The 20724-nt window shown below is 40.7% G+C and overlaps 1 protein-coding gene across 3 annotated transcripts in view; it reads left to right on the top strand.

Annotated features, from left to right (window-relative positions):
• Nucleotides 1–20724, top strand: part of JAZF1 (JAZF zinc finger 1) — a 272182-nt gene that overhangs the window by 233888 nt on the left and 17570 nt on the right. For all 3 annotated transcript variants that reach the window (XM_045008262.1, XM_045008263.1, XM_045008264.1), the window contains one exon: nt 19457–19626. In XM_045008262.1, coding sequence (XP_044864197.1) covers nt 19457–19626 — 170 coding nt within the window. The remainder of the gene's footprint in view (nt 1–19456; nt 19627–20724) is intronic.

The raw sequence follows: 20724 nt of genomic DNA on the forward strand, positions 1-20724 counted from the left end.
AAAGCAGGCAGCTGCCAAACGACGTTAGAAGGGAGCATTATGCAACTTTAAACAAGCATGTTCCCTAATTGATCAGCAACATAACACCGAAACAATGTTAACCAGGACGACTTTAAGTGAGGAGTTACCGTACATGCTAATACAGCTCCAGGCTGTATCATTTTGCACCCGTATGGTTGCGTTGTGTGAAGAAGAACTTCCTTTTATTTGTTTTAAACGTGCTGCCCATTAATTTAATTTGGTGGCCCCTAGTTCTTACATTATGGGAACAAGTAAATAACTTTTCCTTATTCACTTTCTCCGCACCACTCATGATTTTATATATCTCTATCATATCCCCCCTTAGTCTCCTCTTTTCCAGGCTGAAAAGACCCAGCCTCTTTAATCTCTCCTCATATGGGATCCGTTCCAAACCCCTAATCATTTTAGTTGCCCTTCTCTGAACCTTTTCCAATGCCAGTATATCTTTTTTTGAGATGTGGGCATACCATGGATTTATATAAAGGCAATAAGATATTCTCCATCTTATTCTCTATCCCTTTTTAAATGATTCCTAACATCTTGTTTGCTTTTTTGACTGCTGCTGCACACTGTGTGGATGTCCTCAGAGAACTATCCCCGATGACTCCAAGATCTCTTTCCTGATTAGTTGTAGCTAAATTAGCCCCCATCATATTGTATGTATAGGGGGGTTATTTTTTCCAATGTGCATTACCTTAGATTTATCCACATTAAATTATATTTGCCATTTTGTTGCCCAATCACTTAGTTTTCTGAGATCTTTTTGAAGTTCTTCGCAGTCCACTTTGGTCTTAACTATCTTGAGCGGTTTAGTATCATCTGCAAACTTTGCTACTTCACTGTTACCCCTTTCTCCAGATCATTTATAAATAAGTTGAATAGAATTGGTCCTAGAACTGACCCTTGGGGAACACCACTAGTTACCCCTCTCCATTCTGAGAATTTACCATTAATTCCTACCCTTTGTTCGCTGTCTTTTAACCAGTTCTCAATCCATAAAAGGATCTTCCCTCTTATCCCATGACAGCTTAATTTATGTAAGAGCCTTTGGTGAGGGACCTTGTCAAAGGCTTTCTGGAAATCTAAGTACTCTATGTCCACTGGATCCCCCTTGTCCACATATTTGTTGACCCCTTCAGAGAACTCTACTAGATTAGTAAGACATGATTTCCCTTTACAGAAACCATGTTGACTTTTGCCCAACAATTTATGTTCTTCTATGTGTCTGACAATTTTATTCTTTACTATTGTTTCAACTAATTTGCCTGGTACTGATGTTAGACTTACCGGTCTGTAATTGCTGGGATCACCTCTAGAGCCCTTTTTAAATATTGGCGTTACATTAGCTATCTTCCAGTCATTGGGTACAGAAGCTGATTTAAAGGACAGGTTACAAACCATAGTTAATAGTTCTGCAATTTCACATTCAAGTTCTTTCACTGGTCCCGGTGACTTGTTACCATTAAGTTTATCAGTTAATCCCAAAACCTCCTCTAATGACACTTCAACCTGTGACAATTCCTCAGATTTGTCACCTACAAAGGATGACTCAGATTTGGGACTCTCCCTAACATCCTCAGCGATGAAGACTGAAGCAAAGAATTCATTTAGTTTCTCCGCAATGACTTTATCGTTTTTAAGTGCTCCTTTTGAATCCCGATCATCCAGGGGCCCCACTGGTTGTTTAGCAGGCTTTCTGCTTCTGAAATACTTAAAAAACATTTTGTTATCTTTTGAATTTTTGGCTAGCTGTTCTTCAAACTTCTTTTGGGCTTTTCTTATTACATTTTTACACTTAATTTGGCAGTGTTTATGCTCCTTTCTATTTACCTCACTAGGATTTGACTTCCACTTTTTAAAAGATGCCTTTTTATCTCTCACTGCTTCATTTACCTGGTTGTTAAGCCACGTGGCTCTTTTTTAATTCTTTGACTGTGTTTTTTTAATTTGGGGTATACGTTTAAGTTGGGCCTCCATTTTGGTGTCTTTGAAAAGTGTCCATGCAGCTTGCAGGGATTTCACTCTAGTCACTGTACCTTTTAATTTCTGTTTAACTAACCTCCTCATTTTTGCATAGTTCCCCCTTCTGAAATTAAATGCCATAGTGTTGGGCTGTTGAGGTGTTCTTCCCACCACAGGAATGTTAAATGTTGTATTATGGTCACTATTTCCAAGCGGTCCTGTTATAGTTACCTCTTGGACCAGATCCTTCGCTCTACTCAGGACTAAACTGAGAATTGCCTCTCTCCTTGGGTGGTTCCTGTACCAGCTGCTCCAAGAAGCAGTCATTTAAAGTATTGAGAAATTTTGTCTCTGCATTTCATCCTAAGGTGACATGTACCCAGTCAATATGGGAAAATTGAAATCCCCCACTATTATTGAGTTCTTTATTTTGATAGCCTCTCTAATCTCCCTTAGCATTTCATAGTCACTCCATTGTCCTGGTCAGGTGGTCGATAATAGATTCCCTACTATTGTATTCTTATTAGAGCATGGAATTACTATCCATAGAGAGTCTATGGAATATGTGGATTCATTTAAGATTTTTACTTCATTTCATTCTACATTTTCTTCCACATTTTTTGTGTGTGTGTTTAAGGCAGATGGTAGAAGTGTAAAATTATGATGAAGTTCTTTTAAGACAAATTGAGGATTCAGTGACGGAGGAATGAGAGCTCAGAGATTGAGTGCAGTGTTAATAAATAGCAAAATATTTTGTTTTGATATAACTATTTAACCAGAAACTCAGCCTACTGCATCTCACCTATCAGGCATCTCTACAGTACAGTTCTTTCTAACACCAGGCTATATCATTGGATTGGATTAGTGCTGAATCAGAGGGACGACTGTCAGCTATTGAATACCCAACCCCACTACCTGCAGCAGGGTTTTTCTTGGGGCCACATGTCCAACTACAGTACTAATGAGGCTCAGTATTAATGAGGAACAAGGGTTTTTGTTTTTTTGTTTTTTTAAGGGGGGAAAGAAAAGATAATTCACCACAAAATAGTCTATGGCCAGGATTTAAAAAAAATACGTACCTACAATTAGGCTTGTAAATCAAGTCACTGAACAAGTGGGTGCTCAACCCCTTTGAAAATCAGGTCACAAATTTAGGGATTCAGTTCTGCATTGTGCTGAGCACTCTGGCCCTGATCCAGCAAAACGCTTAAGCACGTGTTTATTTAAGCACCTGAGTAGTACCATGAAGTCAGCTGCTTAAAATTAAACATGTGCTTATGTGCACCACTGAATCAGTGCCTTGCCTTGCAGGATCAAGCCCCAATAGCCTGAATGGGTAAGTCTGCACTGCAGCTGGGAGTGAACCTCCCAGCTCTGGTAGGCAGACTCATGCTACCCGGGTTGAGCTAGCGTGCTAAAAAGAGCAGTGTGGAAGTTGTGACTCAGCCAGCAGCCCACCCTGCTATTATTAGTGCTCTAGCTCAAACCCTGCTAGCGTGAGTCTGTCTACCTGGGCTGTGAAGCTTGCTCCCAGCGGCAGTGTGAACATACCCAGTATGCCCAGAAGCCGAACTTCAGCCACTTGTTTTTAAAAATCTTCATTTATTTGGTGTGCTGTTTAGATATAATTAATTATAATACCTTACGTTAAATTAGTAGATGTTCTCCTGTAGAATAATTTGCAAAAGTAATTAAACGTATTAATATGAGACCTAACTTCAGAGCTCTGCTATTAAATCTTTGCTGAGAAGTAGGCAGAGAATGCCACATTTTTTTGTATATGAACTACGTGTGTGCAGACTAGCAGTGTGAATTAACAAAGTTCTACTGTAATTTGAAAAACATATTTTTAACGTCTAAGGAATCGTCTCATTAGTCATTCAGATTGATGGGAGCTCTAACTTCCCTAATTGCCTATTGAGAGCAAATTAACCCAGCTACAAAACCTATAATGTGTGCCCACATTTTTTATGAAAATTAGATGTAGACTAGCCCATGTGTAAATAGCATAGTGGTGTGTTAGTTCACAGTATAAAGAGAAAAAAATCCTGTTCTCCAGCATTGTCTGCACTTGTTTCACACTTAAGCCTCCTGTTTATTTGCATTAGATGTTTAATATACAGAAAATAAGAATATAAAGATCTGGAATGAAATCCTGGCCACAATTAAGTCAGTGCCAAAACTCCGATTGACTTCTGTGGGGGCAGGATTTCACCTTCTGCCATGTGGATGACAGTAGAGAACTTGGCCTACCGCTATTGAAGCTAAAGGGGCTCCATGAGGGTGCAGATCCAAATGTGGGATTGGAGCCTAGATTGGTACCATGTGTTAATTATTAATACTGTATATAGTTCCTATGCCTTTGCACAGCACCTAGCACTCTGAGGCCTCTCTCCTGATTGGGGCCTATAAATGCTCCAGTAATAGAAATAATTAATAGGATTTTTGAGTAGTCATTTGTAAAATTATGGAGAACTTCTGACCTGTGTATTAATTAACTATGATACAGTCAGTGGTTCCAAGCAGTTGCATTGCTAGCATGTGAACATTCAGATGTCTTAAATGCCAGGAGCATTTGTGTTTAATTGTGCAATGCACCTTCTGGTAACAAAACCAAAGAAAACACTCCTATCACATCACCAAAACTAAACAAAACCCTTACACTGTAAGATCTGCAGAGTAAGGACTGTTTTGTACTATAGGTATGTATACCCCCTTAATCATGGTTGAGGCCTCTAAGCCTCTACTGTAGTACAAGTAATAACTAATAATAATATTAGACTCAGAAACTAGAGTGTTAGAAAATAGCTATAAAGCCCTACAAGAATGTTCCTCTTATTGCGATTTCAAACCACAGTAGATCAAAGCACACTCCAGAACCCGTAGGGCATGGTAGCAGGGGCCACTCAACCCAATAGGGGTGCTGCAGATTCACACCCCTGCTTGCTGCATACTAACTCTCTGTTTAGCTAAATCCTTAGTCTATTACTTCTACCTTTGCACAGAAAGTTGGTTCAGCCATTTCTAGGACTTCTATATTTAAAAATGCATATACTGACACCATCAAGAAACCTGTGCTGACAGCAGTACTTCCACATGAGATTCATTGAAGGTAACATAATATCAACAAAGCAAAGAAATGTAGATCTATTCTCATAATCACACCATAGGATTAAGTTAAAACCTTAACATGATGCTGTAGGTTTGTTGGCACACATGAGCCTCCTGATTAGCAAAAACAAAAAGGATGATAAAAGCATTGAACCTGACTCATTAATTAATAGATTAGAACGAATAATTGGTACAACGTAGTTTGGTTGAAGAAAAATGACCTTCCAGATTATCTTGATGAGTTTATAAAAACTGGAAGGGGAGGCAGATTCTTTAAAAGCAAATGAAGGGTCATGTAAAGTACATTTTGCATTAAGGTCTTCAAAAACCCAGGCAGGGCCGCCCAGAGGGGGGGGCAAGAGGGGCAATTTGCCCCAGGCCCCGGGTCCCGCCGGAGCCCCCACGAGAGTTTTTCGGGGCCCCTGGAGCAGGGTCCTTCACTCGCTCTGGGGGGTCCGGAAAACTCTTGCGGGGTCCGGGCCCCCGGAGCTTCTTCCGCTCCTGGTCTTCGCTGGCGGGGGGTCCTTCCGCTCCGGGGCGGAAGGACCCCCCACCGGCAAATTACCGCCGAAGTGGGACCGGCCGCCAAAATGCAGCCGGGTCTTCGGCAGTAATTCGGCGGCGGGGGGGCCCTTCCGTTCCGGGACCCGCCGCCGAAGTGCCCTGAAGACCCGCGGCGGGGGGCTGCGCTTCGGCAGCAGGGGGCCCCTGCCGCGGGTCTTCGGGGCACTTCGGCGGCGGGTCCCGGAGCGGAAGGGGCCCCCCCGCCGCCGAATTACTGCCGAAGCGGGGGCCCCCCCGCCACCAAAGACCCCAGGCCCCCGGAATCCTCTGGGTGGCCCTGAACCCAGGAGTAGTCACCCCAAGAAACTAGGCAGTGTTTCTACCACCACCCTCCTTCAAGTTTTCTGCTGTGCACATGCTTTAAATTCTATTGGAGGCTACCGAGGACATCTGCCAGTGTGAAGTTGCTAAATCAGTTTACTCTTGGGCCACCCTGGCTATGTCCTCTTCCCAGCTGGGCTGCACACTGGCTCCTTCCCCAGTGGACTTTCTGCCACTGAGCCCTTAGGCTTCAGATCACTTTAATCCTGGCCCTGAGAGTTAAAGGCCCCAACTTTAAGCATGTAGGACTATTTGCATGCTCAAAGTTATGCACATACTTAAGTTCTTTGCTGGATTGGGGCCTAACTGAGCTAGAAGACTTTATGCAGCTTGGTACATATTATTTAGATCCCTCTAATAAATTCAATGCACATAGCAGTTGGTATAGGTAAATACTGTTCACTGTGCATTAGAAGTTTTATTTTATAGCCTGTACTGCAAGTGGCTGAATGGCTTTTGTACAGCTGTAAAAAGCCTGTTTAACCTGGTGCTATAAAACATGTCTTGAATGTATTTTCATAGCTTCATAAACTGTAGTTCATTTAGGTAGGTACTTTTTATTGTAATTCTTTATCTTAAACATGAATCTGTTTCCTGATATTGTTCCTTTAAAAGGGGGAAAAAAACCAAAAACCCTGCCTCTTTGTTATGTGCATCAGGAGAGTCCTTACATACAGTAATGGTGCTCTGAACTTGTGTTTTTAACAAAAGAATGCAGGCTCAACAAACAGGGTGCCAAAACAGCATTAATTATGAATTTTCTTCATTGTGGTTGTTTGAGTGTGGGGCTGGAACAGATGTTCACTTTTTTTCCTCCACTCCTGTTTTTAATTCTTTCTTGAGCATTTTGAGAAATATCTTTAAACGTTTGCCAGAGGTCAATTAACATCCCATGACTGAAGGTAGAAAATAGCCTACTTTGTTTTTCCTCAGCCACATACCTGCTCTTGCTGTGTACATGAAAAAGAAAGGGTTCAAGCTGGCACGGGTTTTATTACTGTTAAGTTAATTTGCAGGATAAGCTTTTAGTGGGGGGGGGTCTGTTCAGTTTTATTTATTTACTTTTTATATTCATTATTTTAAAAATTGCACTGTAAAGCATTGCAGTTTAATTACAGGAAGAGACTGCTCCTTTTGAGGGGGCAGTGGCAAGTGCTTAATACAGTCCCTTTTTTTTGTTTACATGAAGTTGTAGAAATCCTGTTTTAAGAATATGTTTAAAGCAGAGATTGTGTTACTCAGGTCATCGTGTTTTTCCTGTACTGTGTATAAACAGAAGGTTGTACATTATTTGAAAGGCCTTTTTTGTGGAAAACAGGATTGGAAAAAAAAGTTTATATAAGAATGCAAAATAACTTCCCGAGACTATTGGCGCAGGGCGACCATAAAACCTCAACAGCACATTGTGAAGTAACGTTATATCAATTTGCTTTAGCACCTCTACAACATTTTGACTGCATTTTCAAGAACACGAGTCATGCTCTACAAAACACATGCCATGGTATCAGTTGACTGTTTTTTTCCAGAATCAGTTCTTTACATGCATGTTTTTGTGATTAGTTGCTATTTTACAATTAGTTTCAGCTGAAGAAATATTGCCTATTTAACAATATATTGTGTACACAGCTCAGATTCAGTAACAACAAAAAATACTAGCTGTAACATAATTGGAATTTCTCTTGTCTGCATAGGTATGCACATTTTTGTGCTTGAATATAATTTCTGGATTTGTATTCTGTGCATCTGAGTTTTAAACTGGATTGTTTAGGTTTATTGTAAGGTTTCGCAGTTGGACTGTTACTCTTCTGGTGGTGGTGCACAAGATAGGATAAAATCCAGATCTCTTCTGTATCGATATTGGCTAACAGGTGTAAAAAAACATATATTTTTAACTAGTGTCACACAAGTAAGCTGATATGATTTAGTCATGAGCAGATCTAACGTGTAAGAAGGTCTCATTTTTACAGCCATTTATCTGACGCTAACTGTATTTCAGATTTTTAAAAATATGTATTATGTTCCGTTTTTACAGTTGCCATCTTTTCTTTATCATAAATATCATTGCCATGTCTCAAAGATTTTAAGATGAGTCTGTTTGTAGATTTGCTTACTTAGTAAATGCTCTGTGCCCAACGATGGTATGGTCAGTCCCATGTTAGGATTAGACACAAAGCCCTGATCCAGCAATGCCCTTAAACACATATGTAACTTTAATATGGATTGGGGCCTTATGTAGTAATATGTGACTTTGGTAGGCTGATCACATGCTTAGGCACTTGGCTGGTTCATGGCGTAAGTTACTAAAGTAATGGGTACCTTGAAGTGTATAAATAATACTTGAAGTAGATAAGTAGAAAAGAATGAGACCTACACACATACTGCTGACCATGGCACTGCAGTGTTGATGCAGCATCTCGGGTGCTATTCTTCAAAGTAGATATCAACTTGTGTCCCTTCTCACAGCCCTGTGGCAGTCCAGGGGAAAGTCAGAGACCCCTTAACATCTTTCAGAAAAGGTAAGGGTGTTCAGTGTGTCCTTGCCAGTAATGGCAACAATGTACTTGACCTAATGGCCCAAGCAATTGCTCAGTTAAAAATAGCTGTGAAGTTTGCCATCAGAATCACTTCATCTAACTTCTTTTTTTCAATTGCTTTTAATTGCCTGGAGTATGAAAAATTCTATTTAAAAAATACACGTCTTTGTGTGTTTGAATCCCTCCTATCTATGGTTACGTAAGGTGTGTTTTAAAAACACTCTCTCTATGCGTTCAACAGTGAGGCCTTGAATTCAGGGAGAGCCAGCAGGAGGATAGTTCCTCTTGATAAAAATCATTAAGTAGTTCATTAGGTAGTTCTGTATAAGGAGAGGAGAGAAAGAAAAGATAGTTTTCCCCTGACAAACTCTTCATGCCAAATCCTGCTCCTGCAAGAGAAAGCAGGATGCTGCAAGCCAAGTCCACTACTATAAGGTTTCTGTGGTACTGCTGACTTCAGAATATGAATTAGTAGGCAAGGGGTTGGAGCCAGCAGACCACACAACAATTGAGGCAGGCTGCTCAGAGGACTGGTATTAGGATACAGAGCATCTCCTCTAGCTCAATGATTTAAATCCAGATCCAAGTCAATAATTAATAATTGTAAGTTGTTGCCATTTTGACAGCTGTTTGGTGACCTACATATAATGAGCTGATTGCCTCAGCCGTTACCAGCAGACAGGTGCCCATCTGACAAACAACAACAGTGCCAATTGGCAGCTTTGTTAGCAGTCTAAGCAGAGATGCCAAGGATTCAGTGGCCATGAAAAATAAACTAATATCCAATCCCCTGAAAGGTATGATTGAGAGTATGTCTACATGAGCACTGGATGTGTAATTTCCAGCTTGGGTAGACATAATAGAAACAGAAGTGCAGCCGTCGGTGGGAGGGGCTAGATTTGCACTAAGATTTCAGATGTGATCATACAGAGGGTGTCTAAGGCATCCCATTGCTTGTGCCGCGTGGCTACACTTCTTTCTATTTTTAGTGCACTAGCTCGATCAAGGCAAGCACAGTTATGTCTACCAAAGCTGGACATTGAAGCTCCAGCTCCATTGTAGGGTCACCCTGAGACAAATTGATGGCGAAGCAAGAGAATACTTGCCCTGCGTGTGCTGTGACTGTTCTCCAGAGAAAAAAGTCAGTCTTTGTAGATATCAGTCTAGTACCTCAGATGCGTGTTTAATTCACACCCAAAAATCCCACCCGAACTCTAAAGGAGATGGGGGGGAAAAGTGTGTGTGTGAGCTCTTGCCAGTGCTCTGTGAAACAATTCTATAGTGGTGGTGGTGGGTTTGGGGTTTTTTTTGTGCAGGGGAGGGGGCAGTTTGAGGGTTTTTCCCTCAGGTACATAGTGCATCTACAGCATGTCACTAGGGTCGCAGAGATGAAAGATATTTAAAACATACAAAAACACATCTAAATTGGCATGTCACCAGTACTGAAAAATACACACACACACTAGCCCCCATTCCAATATGCAGCCCTCTCAACCCAGAGTCTAAAATTCACCCTTGGTGCAGAGGGCCAGTGCATGGCTCTCTCTACACAACTGAAAATGCAGCTCCACTCTGAAAATGACTTTTTTTTTAAAGGCATCTTCTCAGTTAACACTATTGGTCCCTTTGTCAGATCAGAGTAATCGCTGCTGACCTCAGTGACTACAATAAGATTACCAGGCTTTTTCTCCTGTTATCACTGCAGGAGCCATAAGAACATAAGAAAGGCCGTACCGGGTCAGACCAAAGGTCCATCTAGCCCAGTATCTGTCTACCGACAGTGGCCAATGCCAGGTGCCCCAGAGGGAGTGAACCTAACAGGCAATGATCAAGTGATCTCTCTCCTGCCATCCATCTCCATCCTCTGACCAACAGAGGCTAGGGACACCATTCTTACCCATCCTGGCTAATAGCCATTTATGGACTTAGCCACCATGAATTTATCCAGTCCCCTTTTAAACATTGTTATAGTCCTAGCCTTCACAACCTCCTCAGGTAAGGAGTTCCACAAGTTGACTGTGTGCTGTGTGAAGAAGAACTTCCTTTTATTTGTTTTAAACCTGCTGCCTATTAATTTCATTTGGTGACCCCTAGTTCTTGTATTATGGGAATAAGTAAATAACTTTTCCTTATCCACTTTCTCAACATCACTCCTGATTTTATATACCTCTATCATGTCCCCCCTTAGTCTTCTCTTTTCCAAGCTGAAGAGTCCTAGCCTCTTTAATCTTTCCTTGTATGGGACCCTCTCTAAACCCCTAATCATTTTAGTTGCCCTTCTCTGAACCTTTTCTAGTGCTAGAATATCTTTTTTGAGGTGAGGAGACCACATCTGTACACAGTATTGGAGATGTGGGCGTACCATGGATTTATATAAGGGCAATAATATATTCTCAGTCTTATTCTCTATCCCCTTTTTAATGATTCCTAACATCCTGTTTGCTTTTTTGACCGCCTCTGCACACTGCGTGGACATCTTCAGAGAACTATCCACAATGACACCAAGATCTTTTTCCTGACTCGTTGTAGCTAAATTAGCCCCCATCATGTTGTATGTATAGTTGGGGTTATTTTTTCCAATGTGCATTACTTTACATTTATCCACATTAAATTTCATTTGCCATTTTGTTGCCCAATCACTTAGTTTTGTGAGATCTTTTTGAAGTTCTTCACAATCTGCTTTGGTCTTAACTATCTTGAGCAGTTTAGTATCATCTGCAAACTTTGCCACCTCACTGTTTACCCCTTTCTCCAGATCATTTATGAATAAATTGAATAGGATTGGTCCGAGGACTGACCCTTGGGGAACACCACTAGTTACCCCTCTCCATTCTGAGAATTTACCATTAATTCCTACCCTTTGTTCCCTGTCCTTTAATCAGTTCTCAATCCATGAAAGGACCTTCCCTTTTATCCCATGACAGCTTAATTTACGTAAGAGCCTTTGGTGAGGGACCTTGTCAAAGGCTTTCTGGAAATCTAAGTACACTATGTCCACCGGATCCCCCTTGTCCACATGTTTGTTGACCCCTTCAAAGAACTCTAATAGATTAGTAAGACACGATTTCCCTTTACAGAAACCATGTTGACTATTGCTCAAGAGTTTGTTTTTCTATGTGTCTGACAATTTTATTCTTTACTATTGTTTCAACTAATTTGCCCGGTACCGACGTTAGACTTACCGGTCTGTAATTGCCGGGATCACCCCTAGAACCCTTTTTAAATATTGGCATTACATTAGCTAACTTCCAGTCATTGGGTACCGAAGCCAATTTAAAGGACAGGTTACAAACCTTAGTTAATAGTTCCGCAACTTCACATCTGAGTTCTTTCAGAACTATTGGGTGAATGTCATCTGGTCCCGGTAACTTGTTAATGTTGAGTTTATCAATTAATTCCAAAACCTCCTCTAGTGACACTTCAATCTGTGACAGTTCCTCAGATGTGTCACCTACAAAAGCCAGCTCAGGTTTGGGAATCTCCCTAACATCCTCATCTGTTCTACCTGCTGACAAATGTAGGATGAAAGGAGCACATTGCTCTGGCATCCCAGTTGTTGTGCTGGTTATTCACAGAATATTGGTCAGATTTAAAGTCCCGGGGCCCTTATTTGGGTCTCGTTGAACTCTGCTCAATCAGGACCTGAAGGAGTTGGTGGGGGCAAAGGCATCTTAAAGCCATGTGTATGCGCTCCCAATCCCAGGGGCAGCTGGGGAGGCTGAGTCACAAAGTACTCTAGTCACATCCTTCTCCTGCTCTGGTATCTCTCTTATACTGGGATGCCCCAAGAAGGGGTGATGCAGAGCTGGCTTAGCCTCTCCGCTACCAGAAGCTTGCACAGCAGCTAAGACCCTTGTATTGGGAGTGTATTTCACCCCCCAGTGGCCCCAGCACTGATGTCCTGTGCTAATGCAGGTGGAGAGTATTTCATTGTGAATGACTTCATAGGCATTTCAATGTTATCAATGAGTATCTTCTGTGGAAATGTATTTTCCTTGCTGCTTGTGAGAGAGAGAGAGAGAGAAATTTCAACAAATCAATAAATGTATTAGCATTAGATCAAAATTCACTAAAAATAGTTCACAGGCTTTTATTTCAAGGAAGCTGTCCAAGTATGTAGGAAAACAGGTTTCTTAAAATAAAAGTACTCTCATAAAACTTTATTTTATGAAACACAAACTGCAAGTCCCACACAGGACAAAGTGTGAAACTGAGGTTTTATGGGAGAACATTGGAACTTGCATGAACTTTCAATGACACTAAAAGCATTATGCCCAACCACAGTAAATTAGTTACTCTAAAACTACATTGTTATATACTGTGTACAGAGACAACAGTTATATTTTTGGAGGGGAGGGGAAGTACAGCATGAATACTCTTGATTATACTGTAGAAATGAATTGTTTCTTATAATGATTATTCCAGCCTTTTTGTGTTTGTAGTTCATTTTTCTTGGCAAATACTGAAGTCTTTAGATATGAATGTGAGGCCAGACTGTACCAATTGGATCATCACAAATGATGTGCACCAGCTGGAAACGTCTTACTTAGGGTATATCTAAGTAGCCTGGCTAAACATAGCAGTGAAGATGCAGCAGCATGGATTTCAGGCTGTACAAGTCTGTGCAAGGACCTTGAATAGATACTCCCATTGCTAGCCCGCACTGAAGCTGACACCAACACATCTTCACTGCTATCTTTTTTGTGTGTGTTAGCTAGATTAAAGCTAATGTAGGTATGCCTACCCAAGCTGCAATCACATCTTCAATTACACAAACAGTTGAGAAAAAGAAATAATAAATCACACACATGGAGGGGCAGATTTTGGTCTAAGTTACAGCAATGTAAATACACAGTAAATTCTACAAAAGTAAATTGTTTTTCCAGATTTACAGCAGTGCATCTGAGAAACTGGCCTGCAATATTTACTCCATGATGATTTAGTCTCTGTGACGTGGTCAGTATCTCCCTCCTAAGCAATGCAAGTTATGAATTCAATTGATTGGAAAAAGGAGAATTCAGACAGTGGCTTGGGGCCCACTCCTGCTTCCACTGAAGTTAATGGCAACACACCTGTGGATCTTAACAAGAGCAGAATCAGGCCCTTATGGTATTCTGCCCCTTTTTAGCATGCTGCAAAGACATTTTAGCACACAGGCAATTATCATAGATCATCTCTTCTCACATATGTGTTTTATTTCAACAAATCAAAATATTTAGAGTACAGGCTGTTTTTAACTTTTTTTTTTATTGTAAATGTCAGAAATGAAGTAATTTGTCAGCATATTTCACAGTATTTTGTGGCCCAGAATAATTCTTTTCCTTCCTAGTAACTAGCATTTTAATGTTAGTTTGAGCTTTTCTGAGGGCATAAAGTGTCATTTATGATTAGTTTCAATGAAAGGGGGACTTGTGTTGTCAACGAAACATGGCTTGGTGAGTGGATCACATGTATTATATGGCATGATGAGGATGGTTTGTCTGTATTATAGTCATTCATACACCTGGTTGGGACAAGGCAATCTGGGGTCCTAAACACAGCATATCATGAGGCCTTCATGCTTGCTTCCCTCCACTATGATCCCACCCTCTTCTTGGGGTTCCCTCAGAGAGGCAGCGGCCTGGAGCCACTTTCTTACCACCCCGACAGTCACAGCATAGCAGAGAGAGTTCAGTAGAAGGAATAAATAGTTTAAAATAAACCAAAAAGATTCTTTTCTATTACTGGCTCACTTATTGTGGGGAGCACGAAGGAGGTTAATCTATGGAGAGATTTGAATGAAGAGAGGGGAAGTAGCTTTGTGGGCCAGAATTGTGAAAGCATTGCATGCAAAAGGTGAGACACAAGAGATGGCATGGAGCCAGCTGGAGGAGAAACTGTTGAATAGGGCTTTAAATATTACCAGTGGTTAGTTATTTCAGGTTGGCCTCATGGCTGGGTCCAGGAGAGAGGGAAACAATAAAAAACAAGGTTGGAGGTGTAGGATAAAGTGGAGCTACCTAGGGTCTTGAAAATGATAGCAAGGGGATTAAAGCAGTGAAAAGCAGGGAGCCAGTGGAGGAGTTCAGAGAAGAGAATGGTATGTTAGAGTAACAGACAAAAAAGATAATTTGCTTGCTAGTTAGATAACTAGCTTTAAGTGGCAATAATATTATTGTCTTTTTGTATAACACCTTGTTCAAACTATGTACTTTTCTGTCAACACTTCCCCTCCCTCCTGCAAATATTTAGGGCACCTGATTTTGGGAAACGCATACATGTTTTTTTTCTATCTAGATTTTTGAAGCCTGTTCCTCATATTTTGGTTTTGGGTGCTGATCTCTGGAATGATTGATCAGCCTTCCCATCTAAGCAGTAGGAGAAATAGTAAGCCCACTAACACGTATGTTCCACTAACAATTTTGCTAGAGCCCTTTTAGGGGCATCATGCCCTAACAGAACATTCAGTTTTCTGTGTGCAAGGCAACATTCTAGCCCAGAAGGGCTAACTAAGTCTCTGAGCCCTTTTAAATAGGCCTTTCATGTCTCAGTGGTTTGAGCATTGGTCTGCTAAACCCAGGGTTGTGAGTTCAATCCTTGAGGGGGCCATTTAGGGAACTGAGGTAAAAATCTGTCTGGGGATTGGTCCTGCTTTGAGCAGGGGGTTGGACTAGATGACCTTCTGAGGTCCCTTCCAACCCTAATCTTCTATGATTCTATGAATCAGACAAGTGTAACAACCTGTGGTCTGACTGAGGGCAAATATTTGTGCTGATTTCTCCCTCCCCCCATTTTCTTATATTATTGTAAAATACCAGCGGAGATCAAAATCTGTATCTTGATCAACGTGCACTGTTGTGTGCGTCCCCTTCAGCCCACTGCAGTATGCTGGCAAACCGCCCAAAAGGAGCAAGTAGGAGCTGGTGGATCAAATTGCATTTGATACACCTGACATGGTAATGGAGTGCAGTGGAATCCTGGCTGGTGTGGGAAAGATTGCACAAAGCTGGGATTCTTAAGACTCAAACTGCTTCATCTAAGGCCTGTTTATTGTGGCAAAGCCAACCTATATGTTTTTAAAAAAACTGATTCATTTTCACACAATTGGCAACGCTGACATGGCACCTTTTGGGCTGCTGCACTTAGATGCTGACAAGTGAGGAAATGAAATTCAGAGGGGGAAACGGTTAAAATACTACCTACATGGATGTTATTTTTCTAAGGCAACTGAAACCACGTTAATTATTTAAAGGATAAATTGTTATTGCTAGAAATATTTTTATACATTTCATTTAGACCAGAATCTGCTTAAATAGATTTTGGGTTTTTTAATTCAGTTCCATGGGATTAGCATCACAATGGATCCTGTGCCTTCAACTCGGAGTAAAATAATATGTCTGTAAAATATTTCATATTGAGAGCAACACACTTGAATTATTATATTTACCTGCCAGTTCATATGTGGAATAGTACTTCTAACTTTCAACCTCCCTAAAGTTAAGACTTGGTTTAAAACAAAATTTCCTTCTTTGACGGGTAACCAGCGGATGGGGATGAACCAGTAAACATGATATATCTTGACTTTAGTATGACCTTTGATATGCTCCTACATAACATCATCACAAGGACATTGGGGAACTAGATGAAATTACTATAAATTGGGTGCACAACTAGTTGAAGAACCATTCTCAGGGAGTGGTTATCAATGGTTCACTGTCAGGCTGGGAGGACATGTCAAGTGGGGTCCAGTAGTGTCTGTCCTGCGGCTGGTACTAGTCAATATTGGATGATGGAGTAAAGAGAACAGTTGTAAAATTTGTGGCTGACACTAACCCGGGAGCGGCTGTAAGCGCTTTGGAGTATAGAATTAGAATTCAAAATGACTTGATAAATTGGAGAATTGGTCTTAAATCAGTAAGATGAGATTCAGTCAAGAAGAAATGCAGAGTACTGCACATAGGAAGGAAAAATCAAATACATAGATACAAAATGGGGAATAACTGGGCTAGGCAGTGGTGCTGAAGAAAAGGATCTAGGGATTATAGTGGATCACAAATTGAATATGAGCCAACAATTCGATGCTGTTGCAAAAAAAAGGCATGTGCCATTCTGGGATGTATGAACAGGGCTATTGTATGTAAGACATGAGAGGTAATTGTTCCACTCTACTCAGCACTGGAGTATTGTCTTCAGTTTTGGCCTTGTTTGTGGCAAGGGAGATTTAAGTTGGTATTAAGAAAAACTTCCAACTGTAAGGATAGTTAAGGACTGGTACAGGTTACCCAGGGAGGTTGTGGAATTCCCTTCCCTGGAGGTTTTTAAAACAAGGTTAGACAAACAGTTGTCTGGGTATACTTACTCCTTCCTCAGTGTGGGGGAATGACCTCGAAGTCCCCCCACCTCCAATTTCTGTAACTTCTATGGGAGGTGGGAGATGTGTTTTCAAATCTCTGCTCTGCCTGATTTGGAGCAGGGACTTGAACTCACGTCTCAGGCAGGTGTCCCAATCACTGGGTTATTGGCTATAGTGGGGAAGAGGCACCTCTGTTTGTTTGTGAGAAAGGGCTGACTTGAGTTGGGTGCCTCACTCCTGGAGAGGGTTCCCAGGAGAGGGTTCCCAGCTACAACCCTTGGCGGAGGGAAGCACCTCCCTGTGGCCCATCAGTCTGGCACCTAAGGCACAGATCAGTGGGATGAGGTGCCTAAGTACCTTTAAGGAGCTGGTCTCTAAGCCCTGCTCTCCCCTTTCTTTTGTATTTCACTGCTGGCTAGTTTACAGGGCTCCTCGCTCAGCTTGCTCAGTTCTGAGAATTCCTTTCTTAGGCACCTCACTCTCCCTGTTTAATGTATGAGGAGCCTGGGTGCCTAATTCAGGGCTGTGAATTCCACTAGTAGCAGGGCACCTAGGAACTGGGAATTGCAGTGCCATAGGTTAATGTAGCCCGGGGTACCTTCCACGTAGAATCAACGGTAATAGTGATATTCCAAGTGGACCTCAGGGAGTCTCTAGAACTTTTTCCTTTGGGGGTTGAAGCTCTGTTTGCGGTGATAAAAAATAAATAAATCCCCCTTAAGATTTTATTCATTTCCTTTGATTGAGGAAGTTGGCAGGAGTTTAGTGGTTGAAGGAGTGTCAGTGTCAAAGAGTTCTTACATATTGTATAATCCTAAAAGCACATAAATTTATGTATTGTAGCTTTATCTGACACATTTGTTTGAAAAACCAAGATGAGCTAAAAAGCTTGAAAGGAGTAGTACCTTGAGGAATTTTTTCCATCATAGCAGTGCTTTTTCCTAAATATTTTTATTAGTTAATTAAACTATAAGAACCTTAACTTCATTTTAGGTTATCTCTTCCTATGGTTCAAAAATATTTTAAGAGGTCAATAATGCACATTTTGACTTTCAATCAATCTGTGTGGGATAAATCTCAGTCAATAATGGTAAGTTTTCTGGATGTTCTGCACAGCAGGGAGAGGGTGTCTCTCTCTTTCTGTGTGTGTGTGTGTGTGCGTGCGCGTGCTAATGGTGGGAAACAACAATCCATCTCCCCTCATCTGCACTCCACCCTGTAAGAATGAAAACCATAGGAAAAAAAGGAGTACAGCCTGACATATGTGACCTAATGTAAAATACCTGATTATTGCTCCACATCATAAGTACTTTACAGTTCCCAGATGACATACTCTTTACTCATGAGTAAATATTTAACTGATTATGAGAGTGAGGGCAGGGGAAGTGAGAGATCAAGAAGGGATAGATAATTTAATAGAGTACAGGGCATATTTCATTTCACATGTAATAAAAAGTGAAAACTGCACTACATGCTGAAACGTGGGTTTTCTTTGTGAAGTTTATTTCCTTACAACTTTTTCAGAGTCTGATTGAGCCGGAGTCCATCTGCATTGTTGCCTCAGAATAAAGAGCTGTTTACAGACACGTATGCAAAGTGCATAATGAGGGAAGCAACCCAAACAGTTGTATAAAACTCATAAGGCTCAGTCTGGAACTGCTGACATGATTCCAACAGTTGGAGCTAAATCATCCCCTCTTGCCAAGGCAGGGACAAAAATCACTGGTGAGAGCAAGAGCAGAGGGGAGTTGCCATTTCCTACAGCACCTCCAGCAAGCTGCACAGCCCCTACAAGTCTCTCCAGAAAAAGTTCCCTCCCCTCTCTCTCTCTCGATATATTTGCTGCTTTTATCAGCTGAGACTCCTTTTTTATTGTACTTATCATTATTGCCTTTCTACTTTCCCTTGTTTTGCATTTAATTTCTTCTTCAGACTTTTTTGAGTTATTGTAATTAATTTTTTTTTTTTTAAAACTTCAGTACCAGGTGCTCAAATGACTGCTGTAGCATATCTGGAACAGAATGGGGTCAAGGCAGCCATTTATCCCTAAACCCAAGGGAATGAATTTCACAACTATAATTGCTACACTATAATTCTTATTAATGTTGTGCTATAATTCTATTTAATTCCTAAGGGCTAGTAAATGCATTAGGACTTGTCAACGTATTATTTTACACTGTTTATGATCTGTCAAATTATGCTTTTCAGTATTGTATCGTGTAAAGGAAAAGCCCTAAAAGGCCTAGGTTGGAGAAAATTATCTATGTTTTCTAGGTGGGGTTTGGAAGAGAGAGGGGCTCTTTTATTAGAAAAGTAGTGAAGTTGAGTTTGTAACCAATCCCTTGTTGAACCTTTAATGCCACTGTGGTTGATTGTTCATGAAAATATATTAATATCAGCTATCTTATAGCTACTTAAGAAAGGTACTGTGGCTGTTTTTATGAAGTAGTAGCTATAACCAAGACATGTTATGTGATTAATAGTACCTGTCTTCCTGCATTGTAAGTAAGAAGGGTGTAGGCGAGTTATAAGGCACTGGGAACAATGAAATAAAAATGAATTGTGTTGCAATGATTTCACTTCATTGTTGTGAAATACCCTGGTTTCTTAGGTAGCGAATATGATGAGGAAGAAGTAGACTATGAAGAATCAGACAGTGATGAGTCCTGGACCACAGAAAGCGCCATCAGCTCGGAAGCTATTCTCAGTTCAATGTGTATGAATGGAGGGGATGAGAAGCCTTTTGCCTGTCCTGTTCCTGGATGTAAAAAGAGATATAAGGTGAGTTATAACAGAGACTTGGTTTATTTCTATTTCGTTGCAGTAGGGGAGAGAGTCTGGGAAAGCAGGTCACATCTTTCTGTTTTATTAGACCTTTCGCTTTTATTTTTACAAGACTTCAACAGATTCTCATATAGCTGCACAATGTTCTTTTCAGACTGATTTTCCTCTCAAACACTTTCAAGTCATATACAGCATATGTTGCATCTATACCTACTGATCAAGAGAGATTGTTAAAAGGAACGATTAAAGCAACTGGGTCACATATTGTAATTAGCAAGCCTTATTCCAAAAAATTATCTGCTGAAATGGAAAGATGATGCCAACATTCATCTGTTAAATGGAATCACGCACATTACATATAGAACTTGTCCATACCAATGCTAGAATGGGTCCTCTTTATATAACCATTACAGATTTTGTGCTATCCTGTACTGAAAGTATGCCAATGATGCTTCTGCTGATACAGATGATGTGCAAAAGGTACCATTTAATTTTAAAAATCCAAAGGCCACCTCAGGGAAGACTGAGCAATAACCTCATAGAAAACTTATGAAAACATATGTATAGGGTAAATTCTGACCCGGATCCTGAAAACGGATCTGTATGAGCAGAATCTTGTACTGGTGCAGAATCCCTCTGACTTCTCGTGGGCATGACAATCTGTATGGATTTGATTGCAGGATTGGGAGCTTCTGTTTGCATACCATATATTCTGGTAAAATATGTCTTTTTTTTTTTGTTCGTTCATTTTATCATATGAGGGACCTTTGCATAAAAATCTGTTAATCAGCTTCTGCTTATGTTCTCCTTGCGCCATCACAGTTGTCTAGCATGCATCTCTCTCTGATATTACAGGCAAAGCAATATTATTTCACATGAATTAGAGCAGGAGCAAATGGATTCTTACAGAATAGCTTCATTTTTTATGCAAAGGTCCCTAAGCAATAAAAATGTAGGAATATGTGGCTAGATTCTCTCTCTCAATTAAATGTTTTTCAAAGTTCTCCATGAAGCAGTAGAGAATGTTTTAAAATCCAACAGGCTCAAAGGACCCCAACCTACAGTGTATACACCAGCAAAACTGCCACTGAAGAT

Source organism: Mauremys mutica, chromosome 2 (assembly GCF_020497125.1).
Source record: "Mauremys mutica isolate MM-2020 ecotype Southern chromosome 2, ASM2049712v1, whole genome shotgun sequence".
Taxonomy (NCBI): domain Eukaryota; kingdom Metazoa; phylum Chordata; order Testudines; family Geoemydidae; genus Mauremys; species Mauremys mutica.